General features: G+C 36.3%; 1 protein-coding gene across 5 annotated transcripts in view; it reads left to right on the top strand.

Moving 5' to 3' along the window:
- Nucleotides 1–23,574, top strand: part of SESTD1 (SEC14 and spectrin domain containing 1) — a 54,427-nt gene that overhangs the window by 4,080 nt on the left and 26,773 nt on the right. For 4 of the 5 annotated variants that reach the window (XM_052675532.1, XM_052675534.1, XM_052675530.1 and 1 more), the window contains exons 2-5: nucleotides 12,704–12,783; nucleotides 18,545–18,653; nucleotides 20,355–20,445; nucleotides 21,588–21,701. In XM_052675532.1, coding sequence (XP_052531492.1) covers nucleotides 12,729–12,783; nucleotides 18,545–18,653; nucleotides 20,355–20,445; nucleotides 21,588–21,701 — 369 coding nt within the window. In that variant the 5' untranslated portion in view covers nucleotides 12,704–12,728. Of the gene's footprint in view, nucleotides 1–9,413; nucleotides 9,566–12,703; nucleotides 12,784–18,544; nucleotides 18,654–20,354; nucleotides 20,446–21,587; nucleotides 21,702–23,574 lie in introns of all 5 variants that reach the window. The other variant, XM_052675531.1, reaches the window with a different exon arrangement.

The following is a 23,574-nucleotide window of genomic DNA, read 5'->3' as shown; positions in this document are numbered from 1 at the left end:
CTTGATGAATTTAGAACATCTGTTGTGGGAGAGTGTTGTAATGACTGCTGCAGCTTAGTTAGCTGTATAACCTGTGAAAGGTATTTAGTAATACTGTAAACACAGGTGTGAGTTGTTGGGTTTTACTGTTGGGTGGTATTTAATCACCACTGCAAGGTCTCCTGCAAGTCTTAAAGAATTTGCTGAGGCTTTTCATTTGATGCTTATCTTTTAATCCTGCATTTTCCTAATACGGATGGGGACTTTTTCCATCTTGAGTTCAAATTCTAATTCACTTTAAAAAAAAAAAAAAAAAAAAAAAGCAGTGATTGGCTTACTTCATAGGAATACCTTCATCTTTTCACAAAAGCTTTTTTCCTTTAGCCAAAAGCTCAGTGTAGATTACCTCTGCCTGAAAGTGAACTGTGAGGATTCTGGATCTTGTTACTTTCCCACTGCTTCCGGTGCTGCCTCAGGAGCATTGCCTGCTAATTATAAACAATGTTGATGTCTACCATATGTTTTGGTAGAAAATGCAGGATTCCTGCTGTCCCAGGCAACTTGAATACTTAGTTTTGCAAGTATTTGTGAATGTATACTGGAAAAGTTGTTCCCTTATCATGTAGCTTTATATTAAAGCCCTGCTGTCAGTTTCCAAGCAATAAAGTTATAGGATGAGTATTAATTTCTTAAAAAATAAAAATAAAAAAATACAGACTGTTCTTAATCTAGATTTGCAGAGTCTGGACTTTAGAGCTGCACTTCTAACCCTGAACAGAAAGTGTTGTGTCCCAGTACAAATGGTAAGACTGATCTGTTCCAAAACTAAGATTGCACAAATCTTTCTGTGATTTATTTGGGTGTCATGAAGCTGGTGAATACACTGCCTTCAGAAGTATCCTTGAAGCTCGTGTTGTACAGGCGTACTTAAGTTGTTGCTGGTGTCCTCTTGAACTCACCTACTTTTCTTGTCCATCTTGTCACATTGTAAAACCTTCAAAACCTAGTATGACAAAAGGGAAGCTTCTGATACTGAAACTGTGTTCTGCAATTTGGTTTGTGTTACAGTGTTTCACATAGTATCTCCTGCAGCAGTGTTCTCAATTGCGTGGATGATGCTTTCCATGTAAGACTGGGGTTGAGCAAGGTCTGAAGAGTGCCGTGATTGTAGGTGAGAGTAAGGAAGAAGTTCTAAAAGCAGCGAAAGAAATTGTTGCTGTTCTGGTCTTGATAAGCTTATGTACACAAGAGAAATAAGACTTGAACACTTTGAGAGAACAGGCAGAAAAATCCACTGGCAAGGATTTGTATATTTTTAGGCTGGGAATGAGAGATTTTCAAATGAAAATCTCCTTACAAGAGGCTTTAAATTCAACAGGGAGGCAAGTGAAAATGAATATGGAGTGTTGCCTTCCTGTTTCTAAGTTTGCAGCCTTTTTTAGGACCAAGTAAAATTTGGAACACTGGGGCAGAACACCCAAAGGAAATTAGTTAAGAGATGATGGTGTGACTTAGAGCTTCATGGAAGCAGTAATTCAGAGGAGGTAAATGTAGGCACATGCCAAGCTAAATTCCAGTACCACAGAGATGTGTTCTTAGAAAGATATCATGAGACGATGAATGTAGGCCAGACAAAAAAAAGTGTTGCCTGAATAAAATAGATTGATTTGATGTTAATGTATTATGTATGTGTTTGAACTTGAGAAAATAAATGACCATTCTTAAGAGAGAGTTTTGAGACTGACATAATACATAAATGAAAGGTGCCATGGCTTATCTGCTTTTAGGTGTTGTTGAACACTCTGGTTTCTAGTCTGTATGCTCCAAATCATATTGTGGAATCATAGAATGGCTTAGGTTGGAAGGGACCTCAAAGATCATGCTGCTGTAGGGAACCTGCTTTGGCAGGGGGGTTGGACTCTATGATCTCTGGAGGTCCCTTCCAACCCCTACAATTCTGTGATTCTGTGATCATCAAGTTCCTACCCCATTGCTGCAGGCAGTGCTGCCAGCCTCCAGGTCTGGCATAGTGTTTGCTGATTCTTTCATGTAATGTTCTAATTGAGCCCTAGAAAATAGTATCAGTGTGAAATGTATGAATGTGCCTTTGCAAGATACTCCAGATAGCGGTTTAAAGCTTTATTATTTTTTTTCTCTAAAGCCTACGACCACCTATTTCTACTGCCATATATAATGTTGTATCTTTTACTGTGAGGATGAGCAGTGCTGTGGTTACTGCAGGTGGTTGCTCTGGCTGATTTGGTTGTGGTTTGGAGCCAAAATGTTCAGGATTTTTCACATGAGCACAAAAACTGAAGACAGCCCTACAATTTGAGAGATTTATTTCTTTCATGCACAGTATTTAAAGGGCAGCATGGTTATTTTGTGTTGCAATGCATCTGTTGTTCTGAACACTGTAAGCTTGAAAATGTGCTCTTTATGGCCCAGATCTGGAACATCTCAGTTTTCTACTTTCCTGTTTGGTTAAGATTAGCAAAGTTCTCAAATTGGTTATTTCTTATTGCAGGGATTTAAATTATTATCCTCTTTGTGTCTAATCCGTGTGCTCTGCAGTGAGTTGAGGTATGTGACACTACCTTACTTTTAAATACAGAGGCAACTGTTCAAGATGGTTCAAAGCCCACACACAGTCTTTTTCCTTAACTGGGAATTTAATTTGTCAGATATTAAACTCAGTTTAAGAGATTTGTAAATAGTCTCACTGTTAGTGATTTGTTTTGGGTCAATTTTCTCCACCTTAAAAGAATAACTTTTTTTCTGCAGTACTTCTGTGTTCTCCACTCAACTTTCTTCTCAAACAACTTATTGGCCTCTGCCCCAGACTCTTTCTGGCTTTTAGTTGAGAAGAGTGTTTCTTTTTGTTTCTGTGCAATTATAGTGTCATACTGTCCTGAGAAATGATTCTGAGGGACTGAGCCACATGAACTCATAATCAATGCCAAGTATGTGTATTGTTCTGAGGTTGTAGAACTAGATTGTTTTCTTATATAAATGTTATAAAAGGAACAAGAAGTTCTAATCTGGCACCCCAGAGGAAAGTTATTTTCCACTTACTCTGAACTGCCAACAGTTGCACTCATCAGTGCAGCTGTTTGTCCCTTGACTTCATCTTTTGATTTGGCTGCTTATAGAATTGTCCAGTCCCTTTTCTCCTACTGTCTACTTAGTTTTATAAACTACCAAAGGCATAAGAGATCTCTATAATCTTTCATCATGAACTGGTTTTGGCCAATTTTTTAAAGTATTGGTGATAAGGGACTTATTTTGCCCAATTCTTTTGTGCAAGCTTCTGACTGTTGTGGTGTGGCTTATTTTTTTTTTCCTTCAGTAGAGGAAGTAAGGAGGGAGGTGTATCTCACTTTATTCTATTATTCAGTATTTTTTTTGTTAAGTTAAACTGAGATTGCTTCAGTTACAAGTATTTGCAGTCTAATTTGTCTTGCTTCCTCATGATTTGCAACTAAGTACATTTTAAGAGCTGAACCTGTTGTTTTTTTTTTTTTAATGGGTATTAGGGAAGCATCATGAGGAAGAAAATATTTGTGCTGTGCTTTGAAGATTGTATTTCAGTTGACTTATTGACTTATTATTATGTTCAAATAGCAAAGGGGTGTAAGAAGCCACCTCCCATATTGCATCATTTTGCTTATGCTGTGGTCACTCAGTGCTCTGAAGTTAGCTGGGATTCTTCCAGATGACTGCAGCTCCTTGCAAATTCTTTGGCTGCCTGTTGCGAGGGAGGCAGTAAGGTCAATCAGATTCTGCTGCTGTCTGTGCTAGCATCCTGAAAGGGAGGTTATGGAGTTCTATGGAAAGCCCTGTTGTTTACTGCTCTCTGTAGATGGGCAGGAGAGGAAATAAGGGATCCATTTGAAACCTGACAAGCACTTTCTCTCCTTTGTTAGCTTAAAGCTGCTTGGATACTGCTGTAACTTAGCATATACAGTATGTTTGGCTAGGCCTGGGGCTGGAAAGGTTAGGAAACTGAAGCAAGCAATAATTTCATATATCACATGTTGCGACATCATTACAAACTTCTGCTTTTCTGTGGGTTGGAGTTTGACTGCTGGCTGTGGACTTGACCTTTTGAATCCAGAGTAGTGCTGTTCCTCTGGAGTGTGCTAATTGCTGCAGCCCTGTGCCTGCCCTTGTGTGAGAAGCCTGGGGTGCAGGTATCCTGTGTTGCGAGTGTGGGTTATTAGCTAGCTGTACTGTTTCTATTCTCTTGCTTCTCTTTTGCTCTGACATTTGCTGTAAGTCTGAAGAAAAGCACTTGTTCTGTGAAATGAATGGTTGACTGAGATCGAAGTTAAAACTTAAGAGTACAATGCCTTTTTCTTTTTGGGTAGTATAGCTGCTCTTATTCTCTTGATTTCCATTTGCTTGCTCCCTTTTCATTAAGTTGCTCATCATTTCTTTTTGCCACTCATCATTTATTTCGCTGCTTTCAGTATATTGGGGGGGGAGGGAGGGGCATGGGAATTGAATACCAAAGATGGATTAAATAGAGAAGGTAGTTATCCAAGACAACACTTTCAAATTTGATTGTTAGATGAACGACCGTGTGTACAAGTTAGGACTTGATTATCCAGATGGAAAAAAAAGGACAGGAGAAATTGAGTACACTTTCCAGGCTGAAATTTGATAAGGCTGTGCTGATATGCCTTTGGATGGTAGCTTTGCACACTGACAGAATGTTTATCCAGAAGTTGGATCTGTTTTTCAAGCTACACTGACCTGTTGTTGCAATTCACATGTTGCTGAGTTAAGAGTACTAATCATGTTTGATAGAACTGACATTGTATAGTTGCATTTTACAAATGAACTTGCATACTGATGAACTCTCATCAGTCCATAGTTTTTATTTTCTTAATCCGTTGGTATGAATTATCATTTTTAAGGAAGATTAGGAGTATTTTCTTCATGTACAATTTGAAAGTAGGCACAACATAAAGTTTGTGTTTTTTTTAACTATTTTGTTCAAGGACTTCTAACACTAAAAAAAAATGATGCTCCTAATGTGTTGGTTATCTGCCTTTGAGTACCTAAGCTGATGTTCATCGGTCAGCTTTATTGTTACTTTGAATCTGTCCAGCTGAGCAACCCAGTTCAATTTGCTCTTTGATTAGAAACAAAGGTAATGATTGAATGTTTACAGCTTTTTTCCCCCTTTCTGGTTGGCTTTAGTGTGCTTCTCAAATTCCCCTGGGGTGTAGTGGGGGAAATCCTCTTGTGTTCTCTCTGCCACTATCCCATAACTTTAATGTAGCTTTAGTGGAAGATAAAATAATGATCTATGGTAACTCTGATATTTAGCTTTTTCTGTCTTGCATACGGATTTTATTTTGTGTATGGATGAAGTTTTAAGCTGATTCAGATTGTCTGGGCTAATGCTTCTTTTGGGTTGGAGTTAGCATCTGTGTGCTGGCTTCAGAGAATGAAGCTGTTAATTTTGAAGGCTTGCAATTCAGAAGTTGATTTTTAAAAGCTCAAAACTTCAGCCTATATGATCAAGGTTTATTTTCTTTTTGTTTTTCCAGTATTTCAGAATGCCTATTGTAATTTGTGCTATTGTTTGTGTCTGGACTTGCAAGCTGCTACAGTTTTGAATGTAGCTGCCCATCTGCTCCTTGGCTATTTATAGGCAAATCTATGGAGCTCCTTATATTCTCTCAAGTCTTCAAAACATTAATGAATTAAACATCACAATGCTCTTGCAAAGAGGGAACTAATGCATAACATCTCCGTTTTACAGATGGGGAGATTGAATGAAGACTAAAAGGGATAAATGACTTGCTGAAAGCCATATGTATATTTCATAGCAGGACAAGGAATGGAAACCAGATTATTTTTTTTTTCTGAGCTTTCATCTTGTGTTTAGCAGATCAGCTACTCTGTATTGCTGGATACGTGACAAAAATAATGCAATTACTAGTTTTCTGAAACTTGCAATAGGTACTCCTGAACAGACACTCATTTAAGGATCTACTTTGAGCTTCAAATGTAATGAATTTGAGCAATTAGACCCCTCAAAAAGAAGACATTGAGGCCCTGGAGTATGTTGAGATAAGGGCGATGAAGTTAGTGAAGGACTGGGAGCATGAGTCTTATGAGGAGTGGGCTGAGGAGAATGGAAGGTTCAGAGGAAACTATTGCCCTTCACAGCAACTTAAAAGGAGGTTGTGGTGAGGAAATGGTCAGCTTTTTTTCCCAGGTGACAGTGATAGGATGAGAGGGATTGCCCTCAAGTTGCACCATGCAAAGTTCAGGTTGGATATTAGGAAAAACTTCTCTGAAAGAATGGTGAGATATTAGAACAGGCTGCCTGGGAAAGTTGTTGAGTCACTGTCTTTAGAGAGGATTAAGGAAAGGGTAGGTTTAGTATTTATGGATGTTGTGTAATGGGCAGTATTTGATGTGGGTGGGCCACTTCACTAGTTGATCTTAAAGGCCTTTTCCAGCCTTAATGATTCTTTGATTCTATAACTGTGTATGTAATAATGCTTCCTGATCCTGAGTTCATTTTGATTGTGGCTCCCACTGGATTGCTTAGAGAGAAAGCATGTTAATTGCAGTCAGGTTCTCTAGCGTGTTCAGGGCATCTTATTTCCAGTCACCTAGTCAGTGCAAGCTCGTGGACTTCATCTGCCTTCTTAATAGACTTTTCAAATGATTTTTAACAGCGTCTGGTTATTTCTTATTTAATTAATTTTATTGTATGAAACTGAAGACATACAGATGATATCTTCATCAGGAATTACGCATTTTGACTTTGCGTTTCACACAGCTTTTATTTTTGAGTGCTTTCTGTAGTTTTATTTTACTGTTTTTTTTTTTTTTTTTTTTTTTTTTTTTTTTTTTTTTTTTAGAAAGTATTTTTAGAATTTCAAATTGTCCTGGATCAAACAGCATGACTTTTGCCAGAGCTCAGAAATGGTAGGGGATGCAGCCTGCCTAGTCGTGATTTGATTTTGCATGGGAGTACAGACTGAAATATTTGATCTTCCAGTATTTCTGTGCAAATATTCTGAAAAAGCAAATAGCTGAAGATGAACACAGGTATATTGCTTTAAAAACCTGAAAGCCACGGTAATTCGAAACAAGATCAGTGAGTTCTTCGCTGTAGTTATTTCATTTCTAGCATGTTTTCTATACCCAGAAATTTTATAATAGAGCCAATAAAAATACTACATCTCAAGCAGATTGGAGGTGGGCATGCAGCACTCTGAATTGTTTCTGACCTACAGCAAATGTATTTAATCTTTTTAACTTGTTTTGTTATCTGTAACACTTGAGGTTATAAAATTAGTGTGATGAAATTCAGAAGTGATGAAATTCAGCCTGTTGTAGAAGTTCACTTTCTATAAGTGAAATCTCTTCTTTTCAGTTTTCCTGTTATTATTTTTTCCTCTCTCTTGCTTTTTTTTTTTCTTCAAGGTCAAATGCTTTTTTTTTTTAAAATTGAATTGATGATAGACTTGTTTCTTCCAGCTAGACACCATTATAGTGTTGAAATCTCATCATTCTTTCCTGACTTTCCTTATTCTAAATTGAGAGCTTGATGGTCAGTTTAGGACCGTCATGTTGTCTTCCAAACAAGTTAGTTATTTACAGGACTAAGTATACTTGCATGTGATTTTGCTTATTAGTGTACCTTTGAATGCTGTCAGTGCAAAGGAAACACAGGATCTCTTAAAATTGTTTCTTTCCAGTAGAGAAATAGCTTTTAGTTTCATTCACCCTGAGATTCTCTGGAGTGTTAAAGATAGTGAGAGGCAGTAAACCTTTCTTTAATCCTAAAGACTTTTTTTTTACCTGGTGTGTTCAGACAGCCTGCTGTGGAGTTTTCTTCTGGATAGAGCATGTCAGAACTCTCATAGAAGAGGGGTAACTGCAAACTTCAGGAGTTTCTGGAACAAAGGGCAGGTGTTTAAATTACAGTTCTGACTCACCTCCCTTCACTCTCAATGAACAGAATATTTCCTTTGGTTACAGGAAATATGGAACAAAAGAACTATTTTGATCCATGAATACTGCCAATATTGTGAGAAATGAAAACCATGTAGTGAAATTTGTGTTTTACTAACAGCAAAAAAAGTTGCTCACTGGAGTCAGTAAGTTAACACTTCTATATGTGAAGGTGTTATGATTATGAAGTGAGTGTGGAAGTTTGCTTTCATTCTTGATTATAATAAAATCAATTTGTAGCAACTTTGAAGTATAACTTAAGGTGAAAAAGAAAAAATCCTTACGAGGTGCATGTTCCACATCTGAAAGAAAAAAAGAATACTATTAAAGCTATTTAGCTACGTGCATGGTTTAGCTTCTAATGGAAAGGCAGAAATGATTTCTGGAGTCATTCTTGAGTTTAGTGTTTAGTATAACAGCCCACAGATTTTTGTCTGCAGCACACAGGAGGATTTAATAGGGTTCTTATCTGAGTAATTGTTTAAGGTGCAAGCTGCACTGAGATGCAGTTTCCTGAAAGACAGAATTTCTGTTCGCTTCCTTCTCTAGTGTGGGAAGTACTTTATACACATAAATAACAAAGTCACTTAAGTAGGGAAATTGGCGCTAAGGGGTGGTAATGAACACTAGAGCAGGGAGGGAGGACAAAAAAGTGTTATTGCTGTTTCTTAGTTTAAAAAAAAAAAAAATTCAGTGGGTTTTTTGTTGGCAATGAACTCATTGTTTCATCAAGAAAAGGAAAACTTACTGTATTTTACCTCGGGTGCCCTGATTGAAGTTTTGTTCGTTCTTTTTTCTTTCCCCACTTCCTCTAGATCACTTACAATCTGGATTCTGTTAACTTTTTTTTTTTTTCCCAAGGAAAAATTTCTATTTGTGCACATGAATATAGAAGTACCCAGACAGAGCTCCAGATCTCAATCTAAAGCCTTGTGCTTCAAATTAAAGAAAATAAAAAATAATTTTGGGCTCTTTTTTCTGGGACCTATCTTGAATTAGGTATTTTTTTGTGCAGAATTAGGTTTACCTTTTTCTTCATAGGAGTTGATTCTTTTTGTAAATATGGGAGATCACTTTTAAGGGGTTGAGGAGTGGGGCAAGGTAAGTTCAGGCATTTATTAACTGCAATTTATAGAGACCTCAGATTCTTCTCAGCTTTGCTGTTATCTTCTGTGTCTGGTGTTTACTTCTCAGAAGTGGTCTGTAGGTTGTATCTACACCAGCTGTAGGGCAATAGTAGCAGTCTGAGCAGAAATTGATGCCTACTGTCTCCCTTTGGTTTTAGAGTAAGAGGAGTTAAAGGGCTGCACCTAAATACAAAATATTGCTTTCCTGATGAGCCTCTCTCATGCTGAAGTTTTCTAAAGACTTTGTCATAAATAAGGTGTGATGGAATGTCTTGAAGGGTGAATCCACTAATATTCACAAAATGTTGTTCCTTGTAGGTTGGTACTGCAGAGATTTCTCCAGGAGCTGTTCTCACTTTGGTCGCAAAGGAACCAAGCAAGATGCTTAAGGCCACTCTGGGCTTTCCTTTCTTTCACTTCGTGGCTTTGCCAACACTGTGGGAACAGCTCAGCTCCCTCTCCTAGAACGGGTAGCCTGCTGGTCTGCCTGCTGTGGTAGGGACCTGGGTTACTTGCCAGAAACTGATGCCAGTAACACACCAGTGTTATACGTATTGTACCATGTGTAAGGTTAAATTGTGTAAATGTAACACTTATGTAAGTGTTTATTTGAGGAAGGTGGGAGGGCAGAAGTACACTTACAATTTCTTTGATTTGTTCAGTTTATTTTCCTGGAACTAATTTCCTTTAGGGAGATGTTTCTTTCAAGACAAAGTGGAATCTTAAAAACAAAAACAAACAAACAAACAAAAAAACAGACAAACAAACAAACGAAAAAAAACCAATACCTACAACACTCAAACAGCCATGAAATAACCTGCCAGCAGCCCTCTCCAAAAGCCCAACCCCATAAGAATCCTGAATCAGAATTTAGCTCACTTCTGAGTTTTACAGGAATGGGGATATGTTTCTTCATAAACTTCAGAGATTTTTTACATGGGGATGTAAAAATAACCTCAGTTTGTTTTTTTCCATCCTTCTTAAGGTGTACGAGAAGGAAATGAACTAAATCATGTAAGGATTATGAGCTAACTTCATATGTTCCTTAAAATAAGAAATGCTTAGGAGCTCTGGGTCTTTATTCTTTTAGCTACTGCAAATAAGAACTTTCCCACTCAGTTGATGATCATGAATTACACTGTAGGAATTAGTATAAAATAACAATTGCACTTTTGATGCTGCCTGAGGGGGAACACCTCAATAAAATGAAGGATTCATTAAGCTTCCTCCTTGACTGGCATTCTACTTCTTTTCCTGGGTCTCTTCTTTGTTTTTCATCTGTGCTTAAAAAGTTAGGACAGTAAGTCCACACATTACTTGTGGAAGACGTTTATCTAGTGGTTGATAGAAATGTGTGACTTGCCTGGAGTTCAGCATGAGACTAGGGGTGGACTACAAGTGCGTGATAGCCATGTTGTATTGCTGTGCTTACTGACTCCTATGTAATTAGAAGATAGTGAATATTTTTATTTTTGTTAAAGAGAATGGGTGGTAGCTGAAAGTGTGATAAAATGTTCTTTGACCAAGTCATTTGTTGCTTCCATATAGTATCACTATTTTGCTTGGTGTTGAGCAGTACCAAGTAAGTGGTACAAGCCCAGAAAGGAGTCTGACATTATATGGTATCAATATAATGATACCATATTCTAATCTGCAAATATAGATTAAGAGACAGAAGTGTATGAAGTAGTAAATTGCCAGGTTTTTGAACACGAGAAAAGGAAGGAGAGGCCAGAGAAATTTTCTAGGAACTAATCTCCATCTGCACATAGCACTTTGAATCAAAACAAAATTCAATGGAAGGTGGCTAGTAGTAGCCCAATGTGTGCATATGTATGAATGTTATCTGTTGATATAAACCCCTTGACATGTCTTTTGCACATATCCAATGATTCTTGAAATCTCATGTTAAAATTTAAGCTAATTTAAGTCTCCAAGAGGATTTGGTCATTTTTTGTATATTAAAAAAAAAAAAAAAAAAAAATGCAGCCATGATTCTTTGTGTATTCATATTTTCACATTTAATGAGTATATTAATTTTTTTCCTTAGATATTTTGTATCCTTTCAGCATCCTACAGAACTTCATTTTCTGAAAGATTTCTGTTCTTTTGCTGCTTGTCATTTGCCGGTGCTCAGGCTGCAGTTTTTTGAATGGCTGAGGCGCTAGTCAGTCTGCATCAAAGTCATTCTTTTTGTTTATGTAGACTCACTGCATTTGATGTGTCTGTCAGTATTACATCTTAATGTTCAGGACTGGCTCCTGCTCTTTACAACTGAGTAAGTTAAGGAGCAGAATTTAGTAATCTGCCAATGTTTTTTCATTTTTCTATGCTTTTATTTCCTTGCTTTAATTGTATCTTTTACTGGAGATGTATAGTAAAATTTATTTATTTATATATATATATATATATAAATATATTTTATATATATACACACACACATAATCTCTTAGCTGTACTGGATTGTTTCAAATGCATGCCTTGGGATGTTATCACTAAAACTTATCATTTCATGCAACTGTTTAGCAGACATTCATCAGTAGAGCCACTTCTAATACATAACCTCTATGTAATTCTTGATTGTATTCTGCAACAGCAGAAGTATATGTTTACTTAAACACTTTGAGTTTTGTTTCTGAATGAGTAAACTAAGTACAACAGTTACCAACTTATGACCAGTAAAGGAAATGTTTCTCAAAGTGTTTTCAACTACAAATTAATGTCATAGGCTGAGTAACTTGCATGTCATTTTTGTGACACTTACTAATAGGGGTAAAAAGTAGTTCTTCAGTATGGAACCAGTTTCTGAAGAAGCAGTATGTTTGTTTTGGTGATTTTTCTTGTCTAATATGAGTGTGTTGTCTCAACTCTTTCATAGTTGGGTTTTATCTGTTTTCTTAAAGGTTTTTCTCTTGAAAGTTTGTCTAATTGGGGTGAATAATTGAATCTGAAAACTATGATGCTGATCTTAGTGCAGGAGGAATGGGAGGGTGTTACTGCTGTGACTCAGGTGAAGTTTGTTACCAGGAAAGTGCTGTATGCAGTTCTCTGGGGTATATCAAAAACATGACCTCAGGAATACTCACAGGTGTGAGTTGCTGCTTTGTGCACTTGGAGGAGGAAGGAGGTTGCAGTGCTGACATCCTGTTCATAGTCAATGGAACACCAATGTTTAATCACAACGAACTGCAGTTTTTTGCACAAAGTTGTACAAAGGAAGGGATTTGGGGGCAAAAGGAGCAAAAAGCATTTCCGTCTGTAGGTTAGACTTGCTTATTTTGACTGTTAGATTTTTTTCTTTAATTGGAGATCTACTAATGGCAGGGTAATGATGGCATCCTGATACTAATGGGGCAAAAGGTATTTCATAGTAATATTCCTGGTGATGTAGAATGGACTATGAAGACGTAGATGAGAGCACTAGTTTTATTTACATGTTCTGTTTTACGTCTGAATGACCAAGCAAGTAGGTGATTTGTTTTTCTAACAGTACTGCGGATTCTGTTTTGTACTTTCTTCAGAGAAGCACAAGTGCTTTGGCCAGAGTGCTCTCTAGTGAAACACCTCTTTACAACCCTGCTTTACAACTTCAACTTCTTCTGTTTCAGAGCTGTGAAAATTACCTGAAATAGAATGGAAGCGTCAGTAATATTACCCATTCTGAAGAAAAAACTGGCTTTTCTTTCAGGTACAGTTTCAACTTTCCTTAGTTGGGTTCTTTCTACATAACTTGGGTGAAATTTTTGTTTGCTTTCTTGTATTTACTCAATGTATGTAGCAGAAATATATTGCAGGTTAGCACTTGTATCACATTTCAAAAGCATCTTTTTTTTTTTTTTTTATCTAGTAGGCAACATGTTGTTGCTGGTTTTCAGCACTTGATTTCAGTGTAGCCTGTGACTCTACTCCACAAAGTAGAATGTCCTGAAGTTTCAGTCCAGAAGTAAAAGAATAACAATTTAGCAGGCATCCAATAATAAGCCTTTTTGTTTTCTAAGTGGTTTTAGAAATGTAGGTGGTTAGTTTTAGGATTTTCTTTACCCTTGTCTTTTCTCAAACCTAGAAATAGATGTTGATAACACATTGTAATGTGTGGCTAATTCTGCTTCCAAGAAGTTAATTCAAGCAAAGCTAGAATTACTGTTTTTCTTTTCACAGTTCTTAAATCTTGAATTAATTGTAATTCTTGTCTCTCCAGGCCACAGGGGGGAAAAAAAAAAAAATGCTTGGAAAGATGGATTTGAAAAGGGAAAGTAGTTAACTTGCAGGGGACTTCACAATTTTAAAAATTGACAAATGTTGCAATAATTAAGTATTCTTCTGTTTTAGTTCATTTTAGCCCATCCCAATCACTTGAAGTGAAAATTGTTCCTTCTTAAATGCAACTTATTTTGATTTGAATTTGCTTGCTGTCACAAACACAAAACAAGATTTCAAATCAAACAACTCCTGTTCAAAACAATAAATTCACGTTGTATTACAGCCTGTAAAAGCAGGCAGCTTCCTCAGTAGTGATAGCAGATGCATAAAATGGTTGGTTGTTTGGCTTTATGCAGCAGGGAAGTTCTCATTAACTAGAGTGCCTTTGCACTTTGGTAAAGCTGCCTGATCCATTTTGAAATATAGATCTTCTTAGTGAAAAGCAATCTACTGAGTGTCAGGTAAATGCTGTCACCCTTTTTGAACTTTCATATTTCTAAATAGGTTTGACCTCTTTGGAATTGTGTAGTATTAACAGATACTTTTAGTTTAATAAATGATAAAGATTCAGGCAGTAGTTCTATTAAGCATTCTTCAGTGTAAGTAAAAAACTTCATAGACAAACCACTTTTTCATGTCCTTTTTTAAAGCAATTTTATTTCCTTTAGTTTCGTAAGTAAGACTACAGTGATTATTTTTTAAAATAAACATAAAAATGATGTTATAGTCAAACCTTTCCCTGGTGTTGTTTGTATGATAAGGCTGCTTGTAATGTGCATACAAGTAGTATTGGCCCTGCCTTTTTCTGGAAAAACAACCTAGTGGATTTGGAATTCATGTTGGTAGGCCATCATAAATAGCAGGAAGATGGGAGAGCTAATGACTCAGCAAAACAAACAAAGAGCTAAAACTCAGCCTGTTTGGTGCAAAATCAATTACAGTGTTTTTTATTTTTCTTTGTTGCTTTCCTTAGCTTATATGTATTTTTTTTTTCCAGTTAATAAACTGTCACTTCTGAATTAGGCTACACAATGTGTTGATTTGCCCAGATTCTTTTCAGTTTTAGCACTAAACTTGAGAACTCAACTGGGGGTAGAGCTTTTTTGTAAAACAAAGGAGATTTCAAGTTCATTGTGCTCACAGTCAAAAATCACAATCTGTTTTGGGTTTCTCTCTAAATATTGTCTTCTAACAGTAGTGGTTAATATTTATGATATCTCTAATATTTAGAACATTAAAAATAATACTGCCAGAAGAGCAATTTGTTTTGCCATTAATTAAATACTTTACTGTGTTAATACTGGCAAATGCTGCACTGTATCCATGACTGAAGTCCAGTTTCTCTTCCAGAATTTCCTTTAAAGATATGATTTTGTTAAAATGTTTTTTAGATGGATAAATATAATGTTGTCTTTTCTATAAATCACAAGCTATCAATTTTCACTGAGCAAAATAATGAATTATAATTCCTACTCTGTCCTTGGTTTATATTATGACAGGTTGGCAGAAACTTACTTGATCTATGTGAGCAGGAAGATTGCACAAAAAATACTGTGCAGGCAGAATATAGTTGTTTGAATCTTTTCTGCTAAAGTTTACAAGGAGAGGAGAGCAAAAAGCTTCAGTTAAGCAAGATGACATATCATGAAACTGAATAGTTCTGCTAATTATTGCAGTCTCTTTGAAGTGTCAAGACGTAGTTAGGTTGTTTATTTTGTGGGATCAGCAAATGCTATGTAGGTTGCTCTGGAAGTAATGCCTCCTATTTATTTCAAAGGAAACAGCAAGAGATAAAGGGCACAATAACACCATTTGATAAGGCAAATTCTTAGTACAAAACACTTTATTTTTTTGTCATCTCCACTGTGTTAGCTCTGCATTTTTGCCAATGATGAATAAGAGCCTGCATGCCATGCTTGTAAAATTCTGCACCAATGGAGGTGATCCACTGTCACCACTGTTGAAACGCTGCTTTACAATGCCTTATGTCCACTGTTTGGTTTTCATAAATATTCAGCAAGTGTCAATGAATATCACTGATTGCCATTTTGTCTGAGGAATTCAGTGATGAACCATTGTTTCATATGTACTTCCATGTCAGACACCGTTCTGTCATGCTCCCCCTCTGCTACTATATGTCACGTGGCAACAAAATGCAACAAGATATTGGTGGGAAGGTTCAACCTCTGCTGCCATACTACCAGCATCTGCCTCTGACATCATGGGCAAACATAATAAGAGGCATTACTTTTGGAGCCCTCTTATTTAAATCTGGGTATACATGTGAGAATATCTGAGTGCTTAGTATATTTTGTGAGTAGACTTGAAGTGTCAGTCCTCAGCCTTGATTTATAAGTCCCTGTTCAACACTGGAGCCTTTCATGTCTGTAAAAAAAAATAAAAAATAATAAAAAAAAAAATAATAATGTGAACAACTGTTAACCATTAACTGAATTTGTGGGCCTATGTGAATCTCGGGGAAAAAAATGGAAGAGAACAAGTCTCTTTCAGCTGTGAATCATCTGTGGTAAGACTAACATGGTATAAACGCAAGAAGAAAACAGGCTTCTGCAAACACTCTCCCCTCTGTGTATCTTCTCCTAAATGGACAATCTTAAGCCTGAACTTCAGGATCACTCATGAGTTCTTGCTGAGGAGGAGAGGGAGCATTATATACTAGTCTTGCAAGTCTGAGATGGCTGCTGTTATTCCAGATTGAATTTTGGTTCCTGGAGGTTGGCCGAGGGCCATTGCTGTGGTGTTTCCCTTAAAAATGCCTTCATAACTTCCTGTATTACTGCTTCTCCTGTCATGAACTTGCTCTATTTGATCACCAACTTTTGTGCGTTCTGCATTTTAGTCTTTATGGTTATTTATGACACTTTTCTTACATTCTGCTGTGGCAGTTTTTCCTAGTTAGCCATTTTTCTACCAGTAACCTATTCTTGAATTTAGCTGTTCTGAATTTTAGTGTAAACCAGTTTATTTTTTGAATTCTTAAAAACTGATGTCCTACTGCCTTTGAAAACATTTTTGAAATACTTATTGGATAGGGAAAGACGAAATGATGCCTGACTGCTTGAGGGAAGGCTTAGTTCTTCATTTTATTATTCTTCTCGTTAAGAGACAGTAGCTTAAAAAGTCATTGTTCATGGCTCCTTAAGTATTATTTTACATCCTCAAAAATACTGCCTTGCTCTTCGTTGTTTAATGAGGGTTCATGAAGTAGTGTAGCAAGTAGGAAGAAAATTTTTTGTTCACTTCAAGCATTTGGATGAGAACAAATCTCTCGTTCATAAAGGACTAAGCTATTTTTTTCTCTCCTTCCTTTTTCTTTCCTAATCCTAGTTTCAGGCTTTTGCCTGAAAAGGTTTTCTGCCTGAGACAGATAAGGATGGACAGTCTGTAAATAAGTTTTGCTTTACACAGTGGCTCATTGGATTCAGGAGAAAGGACACACAGGTAGATCCTTTCTCACTGTTAATTGATGCCTCTGTTAATAAATAATTAAATATTAAAATCTGTTTTCTGCTTTTCCAAGAATTCCTACCCTCCCATTTTTTCCCCCTTCACTTATGAAACAAACCACAACAACAAAAAAAAAACCCACCACAGAAAAGAGAGAGAAACACAACTGTTAGAATAGACCACCTAAGCAGTAGTTCTGAAGACATACAGTTTGCTCACCTGCATACCAGTAGATCTTAAATAATATTAGGGGAGTTGAGATAACTTTGGAAGCAAGGGGAGAAGCTGTTGCAATTAGGATGCCAACATATGTTGTGTCAACAGACTATTTTCCATTATTTTGCTTGCATCTCTAATGTTTTGGGAGGAATTCTTCACAAATTATGTCAGTGTAGGTGTATGCATCTGCAAGCATTGCTGTGCAGTACTTGTGTGCTTTGTGTTACTGCTCCACAGCTGTTGTTATTCTTTAAGAAGCTGTACTCTCTGTCCCTGGCTTGCAGGGAAGCAAAACTGATATAATGGGTTTAACCACATGAACACTTGAGAGTATTTTTTTTTTTCCCCTCTGATCACAGATTCAAGGGCAGAGGAGGGGGGGAAATCCTTGTAATTTTACTCAAAATAGTGAATATATGACTACTTCTCAAATTCTGTGGAAAGATCTGGTACAGCTACTTTTGCCCCTTTATTGACTTTAATTCTTCTCTTCAGATGTTCAGCAGTGATGCCCTTCTGTAAGGTATGGTGAATATGGGGAGTCCCCTGCACAACTGGCTCCCTTTCCACTACCAGATTTTCTGGGAGGCCCTTCTGAGAGAATAGATGCACGTATCAGGGCACTGTGTCAGTATTTATTTTTTGTGTGATCTTGATATATTTGTCTTCAGTTCCCATTGAAACTATGAGGGGGAAAAAACCTTCTCCAAAGCCATTTTTCTTGTTGGTTGATAGCCATGTGACTTAAAGGTCAATCCTTTTGAGAAAAGACCCACAGAGAAAATTTCAGCTCTTTAAATAGTCTCTTTTTTTAAAATAAAGAAACTACTTTCCCAGAAACTTTCTGAATTGTCTATGTAATAAAAAAAAAAATGACAAATCACAGATGCAGCATGTTCTACTTAAATGCTATACGTCTGGCTAATGCTTGATTTTGATTGAAGTGAAAATGTGTGGCTGGTGCTTGCCATGTTTTTGTTTCTATTGCTGCATGTGTAAAATGCATACAAAGATTAAAGCAAATGGCTTGAAGTATTTATCTTAATTGTGAGGTGACTGTCACATGCCTGTAAGTAGGTCAGAAAATCCATGGGCTTGATGCATGTATAATCAACTGAGAACAGCCCATGTGGAACAAGACTTCACTTTGTTTAAGGGATGTTTCCAGCAGGTCTTGCCTTGCAGTTGGAGCAGCTGAGCTCGCTTGCCTTGGAATCTTACTAGGTTTCTGACTGACTAGTTGTATAGATGATCTAGGAAGTGAAAGTGTGCAAAAATAATGCTTCTGGGAAACTGGAATGGGACAGTGTTTATGTTGGAACTACCAGATGAAAGGCTATGACTGATGTGGATGTGGTCTGTTCTCTGAAGCTTTGATGCCTAAAAATATCAGTGTGGTGAGTGGATCCTCACATCTAACAGGAGGAACACCATGAGTAGTTTCCACAGCAACTTTAAATGTTAGTTTTATGATGTGTTTTCAGACCATGTGACTACAAACTATTTTTTTTACTTTTAAGCCCTTACATTAACTTTCTAATGACTTTTTCATGTCCAAATAGGAGGAAAGGACAGAAGAAGTGGTCTCATTCTGACAATTCCATTATGCCTCGAGCAGACAAGTATGGATGAGCTGAGTGTCACGCTGGACTACCTGCTCAGTATCCCAAGGTGATTTCAAAGGCATTTGGCTCTCAGGGCTGCTTGCTTCTTTTAGTCCTGGAAAGGGTCATTTATTGTTGCTATTTGATGTCAATGCAAAACTTATTTTATGTAAATGATTGTTCAAGACGTTATACAGTTTGGTTTAGTTAGAAACATACATGTTCAAATAAACCTGGAGGTCTACTAAGGCTTGCCTAAATTCTTTTATTCTGTATATCTAACTTTGTGTTTTTCTGTTTGTTGTATATATTTGTGTTAAGTATTCCTTCGCTCCTTTCATGGAATATCATTTTTTTTTTTTTTTTTTAATGTCACTGTGCTTAAATTGCTATGTAAATTAATGAGCCACTCTAATGAATTTCTTAAGCTTACAGAAGTAGCATTGCAGTTTACAAATTTGCCCAAAGTAAGCAAAGCCTCCTGTTTTTTTACTTCTCTGTATGTATATTCTTTGTAACCTTAGACCTTAACTGTGCAAAGTTTTAAATAGTTTCATTTAAGTTATCTGGCTTAGTTAAGTGCTGAAAGTTAGAATGCCACCTAAGTGTGCTGAATGAGAATTTGAGTGTTTTGTCTTTCAGACCTGATTGTAAGATATTTTTGAAGTTCTGCTTATGTGACTCTGTAAACTTATAGTTATGTGTTTTTTTTTGTTTGTTTGTTTTTTTTTAAGATCCAAAGGTCAATCTTTAGAGTTGCTTTGCGTATATCTAGAAAGGGATGAAGCCCTTCAGCTAAATGTTTGCTTGTATCCCTTTAAGTATGCCTTTTGGAAATAAAGATTCAGTGCCATAACTGAAGAATTTTTAGTGCAGTTTGCTTGTTGGAATCTACAAATGTATTAAGAACATAACTAAGTGATCCAACTTCTTTCTGTATTTAAGATCATTTGGAGGAAAAAGTTCTGGTTAGGGAGAGAGAAGAAAGCAATAATTCAGTTTATTTGCAAATAAAGCATCAATGTGTGTGTGTATATTGAACAGCATTTAAGTTGTGGAAGAGTTTTCTGAACAGCCTGTGAAGTGTTGGAAATCCCAAACTGTTATCCATGTAAGCCATCTCATTGACTTAAGGACTTGGCTGCATTTATGGAACAGATGTAGGCATTGTTGTTCTCACAAGCATTTATTATTTCTCAGTCTCACCCTGGTGAGTGGTTTTTTTTTCCCATACATCAATGTAAAAATAACGAAAATTCAATGGAAGCACTCTTTGTACTCTATATAAACTGGGATCTGCTTGAATGCGAAGTTTAGAGTTCCCACTTCTGATATTTTGTTTGTCGATTATGTGGGCAAAAAGTAACTTTGTGGTGGCAGTATGAAAAGACTATTGTCACTTTTGTTTGCACCTTGTGAAATGCATCTATTTTGGCCTAAGCACTTGCATTTTGCACTCAGGAAAGAGTCACTCTACTGCATTTGAAATGGAGATATATGGGAAAGGATGTTGCCTGAAACTTGGATTTATGTCTAAGGAACGTGAATTTTTACTTTTTCCTCCTATGTATAAGCTAGCCTAAAATGTCTAACAATTGAGCATGCCTTACATTATAGCTATGTTTTGAAACTTACGTTATGGTATTGATGGATAACTGTGTTCAAGAATCTACATAGCTGTATTTTTCAGTAGATTTAAAGCCAGAGTCATGGTGATACAATACTTGATGAATTACACCATTTTTTTCTAAATGCTTCTCTTTTTTAGTGAGAAGTGCAAAGCGAGAGGATTTACTGTGATAGTGGATGGCAGAAAATCTCAGTGGAATGTGGTGAAGACAGTTGTGTTAATGCTACAGGTAAATCCACTTTATATATTGACAGTTGACAGATTTATTCTATAGATGTGAACCCAATAGCTGCATTACTTCTGGGGCATTAATATCTTCATTGAAAGACAGGTAGGCAGTTTATGAGCTTTTAATATCCCAATCTTTTCTTTGACAAAGGAACAATCTGAAGAGAGGATGATACGCTTCTGTCTAATGTGGGTCAAATTCCTCACTTGCTTAACATGTGAGATTGTAACCTTTTTCCTAAAATAGTTTTGGTGGGAAAAAAATACAGAATTATGCTCTTGGCATCATCAAAGCCATGAGTAGTAAGCACATAAGCAGAGAACAATTCATGCTGATAAGTAGACAGTACAGATAAGTAGACTTTGATGCATTATGCAGTCGCAATTAGCTTCCATTGTAATTAACTGTTGATTTTTGCATTACAGTTGTCCCAGTCACAAGTTAAGTCCTGGATGCTACTCAAAGTAGGGAGGAAAAAAAGTGTCAGTTTACCTATAAAGGTTGCTAATAATGATTTCTTCTTACCTTTTCAGAATAGTGAGGTTCTGATAAGGATATATGATAAAGTTTTATTTCTGGTAAGGTGTATGGTCTATCTTCTGGTTCAGTGTTCAAATAAAAATGGAAGACACAGCATACTGAACTAGATTCAAGATGTTGAACTCTACTGCCTTTCCTGTCTTTCTTACTGTGTAAATGGTTGCTATTTATTGGAGTTCTTTGCACAAAATTAGGCAAGGCCTTAAAAAGTGTCTACTTCCAATAGGGCAACTTTTTTTGTGTAAACGATTAATTACTTTTTTTACATAGCAGACTGCATAAGTAGTAAGCTTTGTTATAAGCTTTCTAAAAAGAGATACTATAAATAACATTTAATGAAACCAAAAATTTTTTTGTTTTTCTGTGCTGGTACAGCATGGACTAGTGATTACATTTTCTTTTCAGTTCTGACAGTATTTTGCTGTGCAATCTATTGCAGAGTGTGAGCCAGCTTGGGACATAAATGCAGCCAATCTTGTTTAATTTCTATCTGCAAACGTAACTTCTTGAGTAGTTGGTGGCACATAAGTAGAGCTCAGTTCTGTGATACATGAAAGCTTGAATGTTTTTACTGTTGTTTCCTCCCCTAATTCGTTTTGCAGAATGTTGTTCCAGCTGAAGTATCACTTGTTTGTGTAGTAAAGCCAGATGAGTTTTGGGATAAGAAGGTTACACACTTCTGCTTTTGGAAGGAGAAAGATAGACTTGGCTTCGAGGTATGTAGAACTTTTATCTGCTTCAGTCACAAATACCATTTCTGGAATTCTTTAGAATAATTGGATGCAAATGCATGGCTCCTTACAGTTTATTTTGGGTGCTTTATGGAGATCCCTAATAAAGCACTGTGGCTTCTTAGCTTTTTGCTTTTTTTCTACTTGAAAGGAATATTAAATGAAGTCTCTAATTAGAAATCTGTTGCTGAGCAAAAGGATAAATGTGTATGACACATTTGGTTGATGCTTTGAGTAAGAAAATGTTATGAGGTTTAGTGAGAATTTTGTTCACGTCTTCTGTAATAAATTGTAGTGTTGCATATTGTGTAGTGCTATTAAATGAGTAGTTGCCCTTCTTTGAAGAACATCTTGCTGCTGCATGAACGTCTTCTAATCTTTGAGTTTTTGACATTTGAAACAGTTCACAAGGCCTTTCAGTTTTCCAAAGATAAGTTGGTAATAGGATCTCATGAGGTTCAGTATGCACAAATGATTATATAATATGTTAGCAGTTCCATTCTTTTATCTTTTTGGGAGGTTACTGGAAACTCAGATTTTTGTTTTTGGAAAATTGTCTGTTATCAATCTTTCCAGGTGCTTTTGAAATAGATTTTGTTTGAACTACAGTAGATTTGCTGTGCTTGCCAGTTTCTGAAATGGAAACATGTTTTGTATGAGGCGCTATAACAGCATCTTTTGTTACAAAGATTAAGTGTTTTGCAGCCTTATCTAATTCTGGGTAGTTCTCTCAGATGTTAAGATTATGTTCTTGAATTCCCATCTAGAAAAGTTAGTTTGAGGAATTTGGAAGATGGACCTACTAAATAAATTATATACTAAATTATATAATCCTAGAGATTTCATCATCTAGGTAAATCATTGTTCATTCATAAGAATTTTAGTCTGTTAAGTCGTTTATCAAACTTTACCTAGAATAGAAAATTCCATTTTTTCTTTCAGGAACAATTCTTTCATGTCAGTGAGTTCTGAAGGACTGGGTCAGGAAGAATGGATTTCTTTTTTTTTTCTTTTCTTTTTTTTTTTTTTTTTTTTTTTTTTTTTTTTTTTTTTTTTTTAAGCTTTAGTGTTTTACCAGGAAGGAAATCTTACAAGTTCGTCTTTGGGCTATTTATCTAACTGAAGAACAGATTGTATTTTCTTTCTGAGTAGTTCCTTAAAGACAGATTTGAAAAGTAGCTCTGAGTACGAAGGAATATCTGAACAACCACTTCTGTGCTTGAGACAGCTAGATATTTATTAATAAAGACAATAGCTGAAGCTACTTTCAGTAGCAAAAATTCACCCGTGATAATCTCTTAACTTGAAATTAAATTCTCCTGGGTTTAATGGGTGTCTGTTTGCCTTCACTTGAATCCTTTGAAGGAACAGGCAAGGAGGTGTGCTCAACATGTATTTGTCTTGAAGTTCAGTGTGTATCAGCTCAGTCATAGCCTATTTGATCAAAAATGTTTTTTTTTCAGTGCAAAAGAAGATGAGTATGGTAATATGTATGGTATGTTAGTCAATTGTTTGTACTACATCCCATTAAGAAAAAAACCGAACGAACCATCTGTACTCAGAAGGATGATTTAGGAGCTCATGTTTAGAAAGTAACTTAAGTTTACTAATGCTCATTTTCATGCAGATGTTGCTTAAATGCCCAAACCCCCATGCTGACAGGAATTCTTCAGCAGCTGCTACTATTGAATATAAACTCTTTTTTTTTCTTTTTTATCTACCAGTGTGCATAGCCCTGGGAAGTCTTTGAAATTGTGGTCTTAAAATAATTTTATACATTTATTGTAATATTGCTAGTTTGAAAGAAATCTTTCTAGATTCTTCTCAGCTTTTTCTTTAATATGATTTAGCCAGAATC

The sequence above is a fragment of the Tympanuchus pallidicinctus genome, unplaced genomic scaffold, assembly GCF_026119805.1.
Source record: "Tympanuchus pallidicinctus isolate F22 unplaced genomic scaffold, pur_lepc_1.0 scaffold15, whole genome shotgun sequence".
Lineage (NCBI taxonomy): Eukaryota > Metazoa > Chordata > Aves > Galliformes > Phasianidae > Tympanuchus > Tympanuchus pallidicinctus.
The sequence above is the reverse complement of the archived record's forward strand: the minus strand, read 5'-3'. Positions and strand labels throughout refer to the sequence as shown.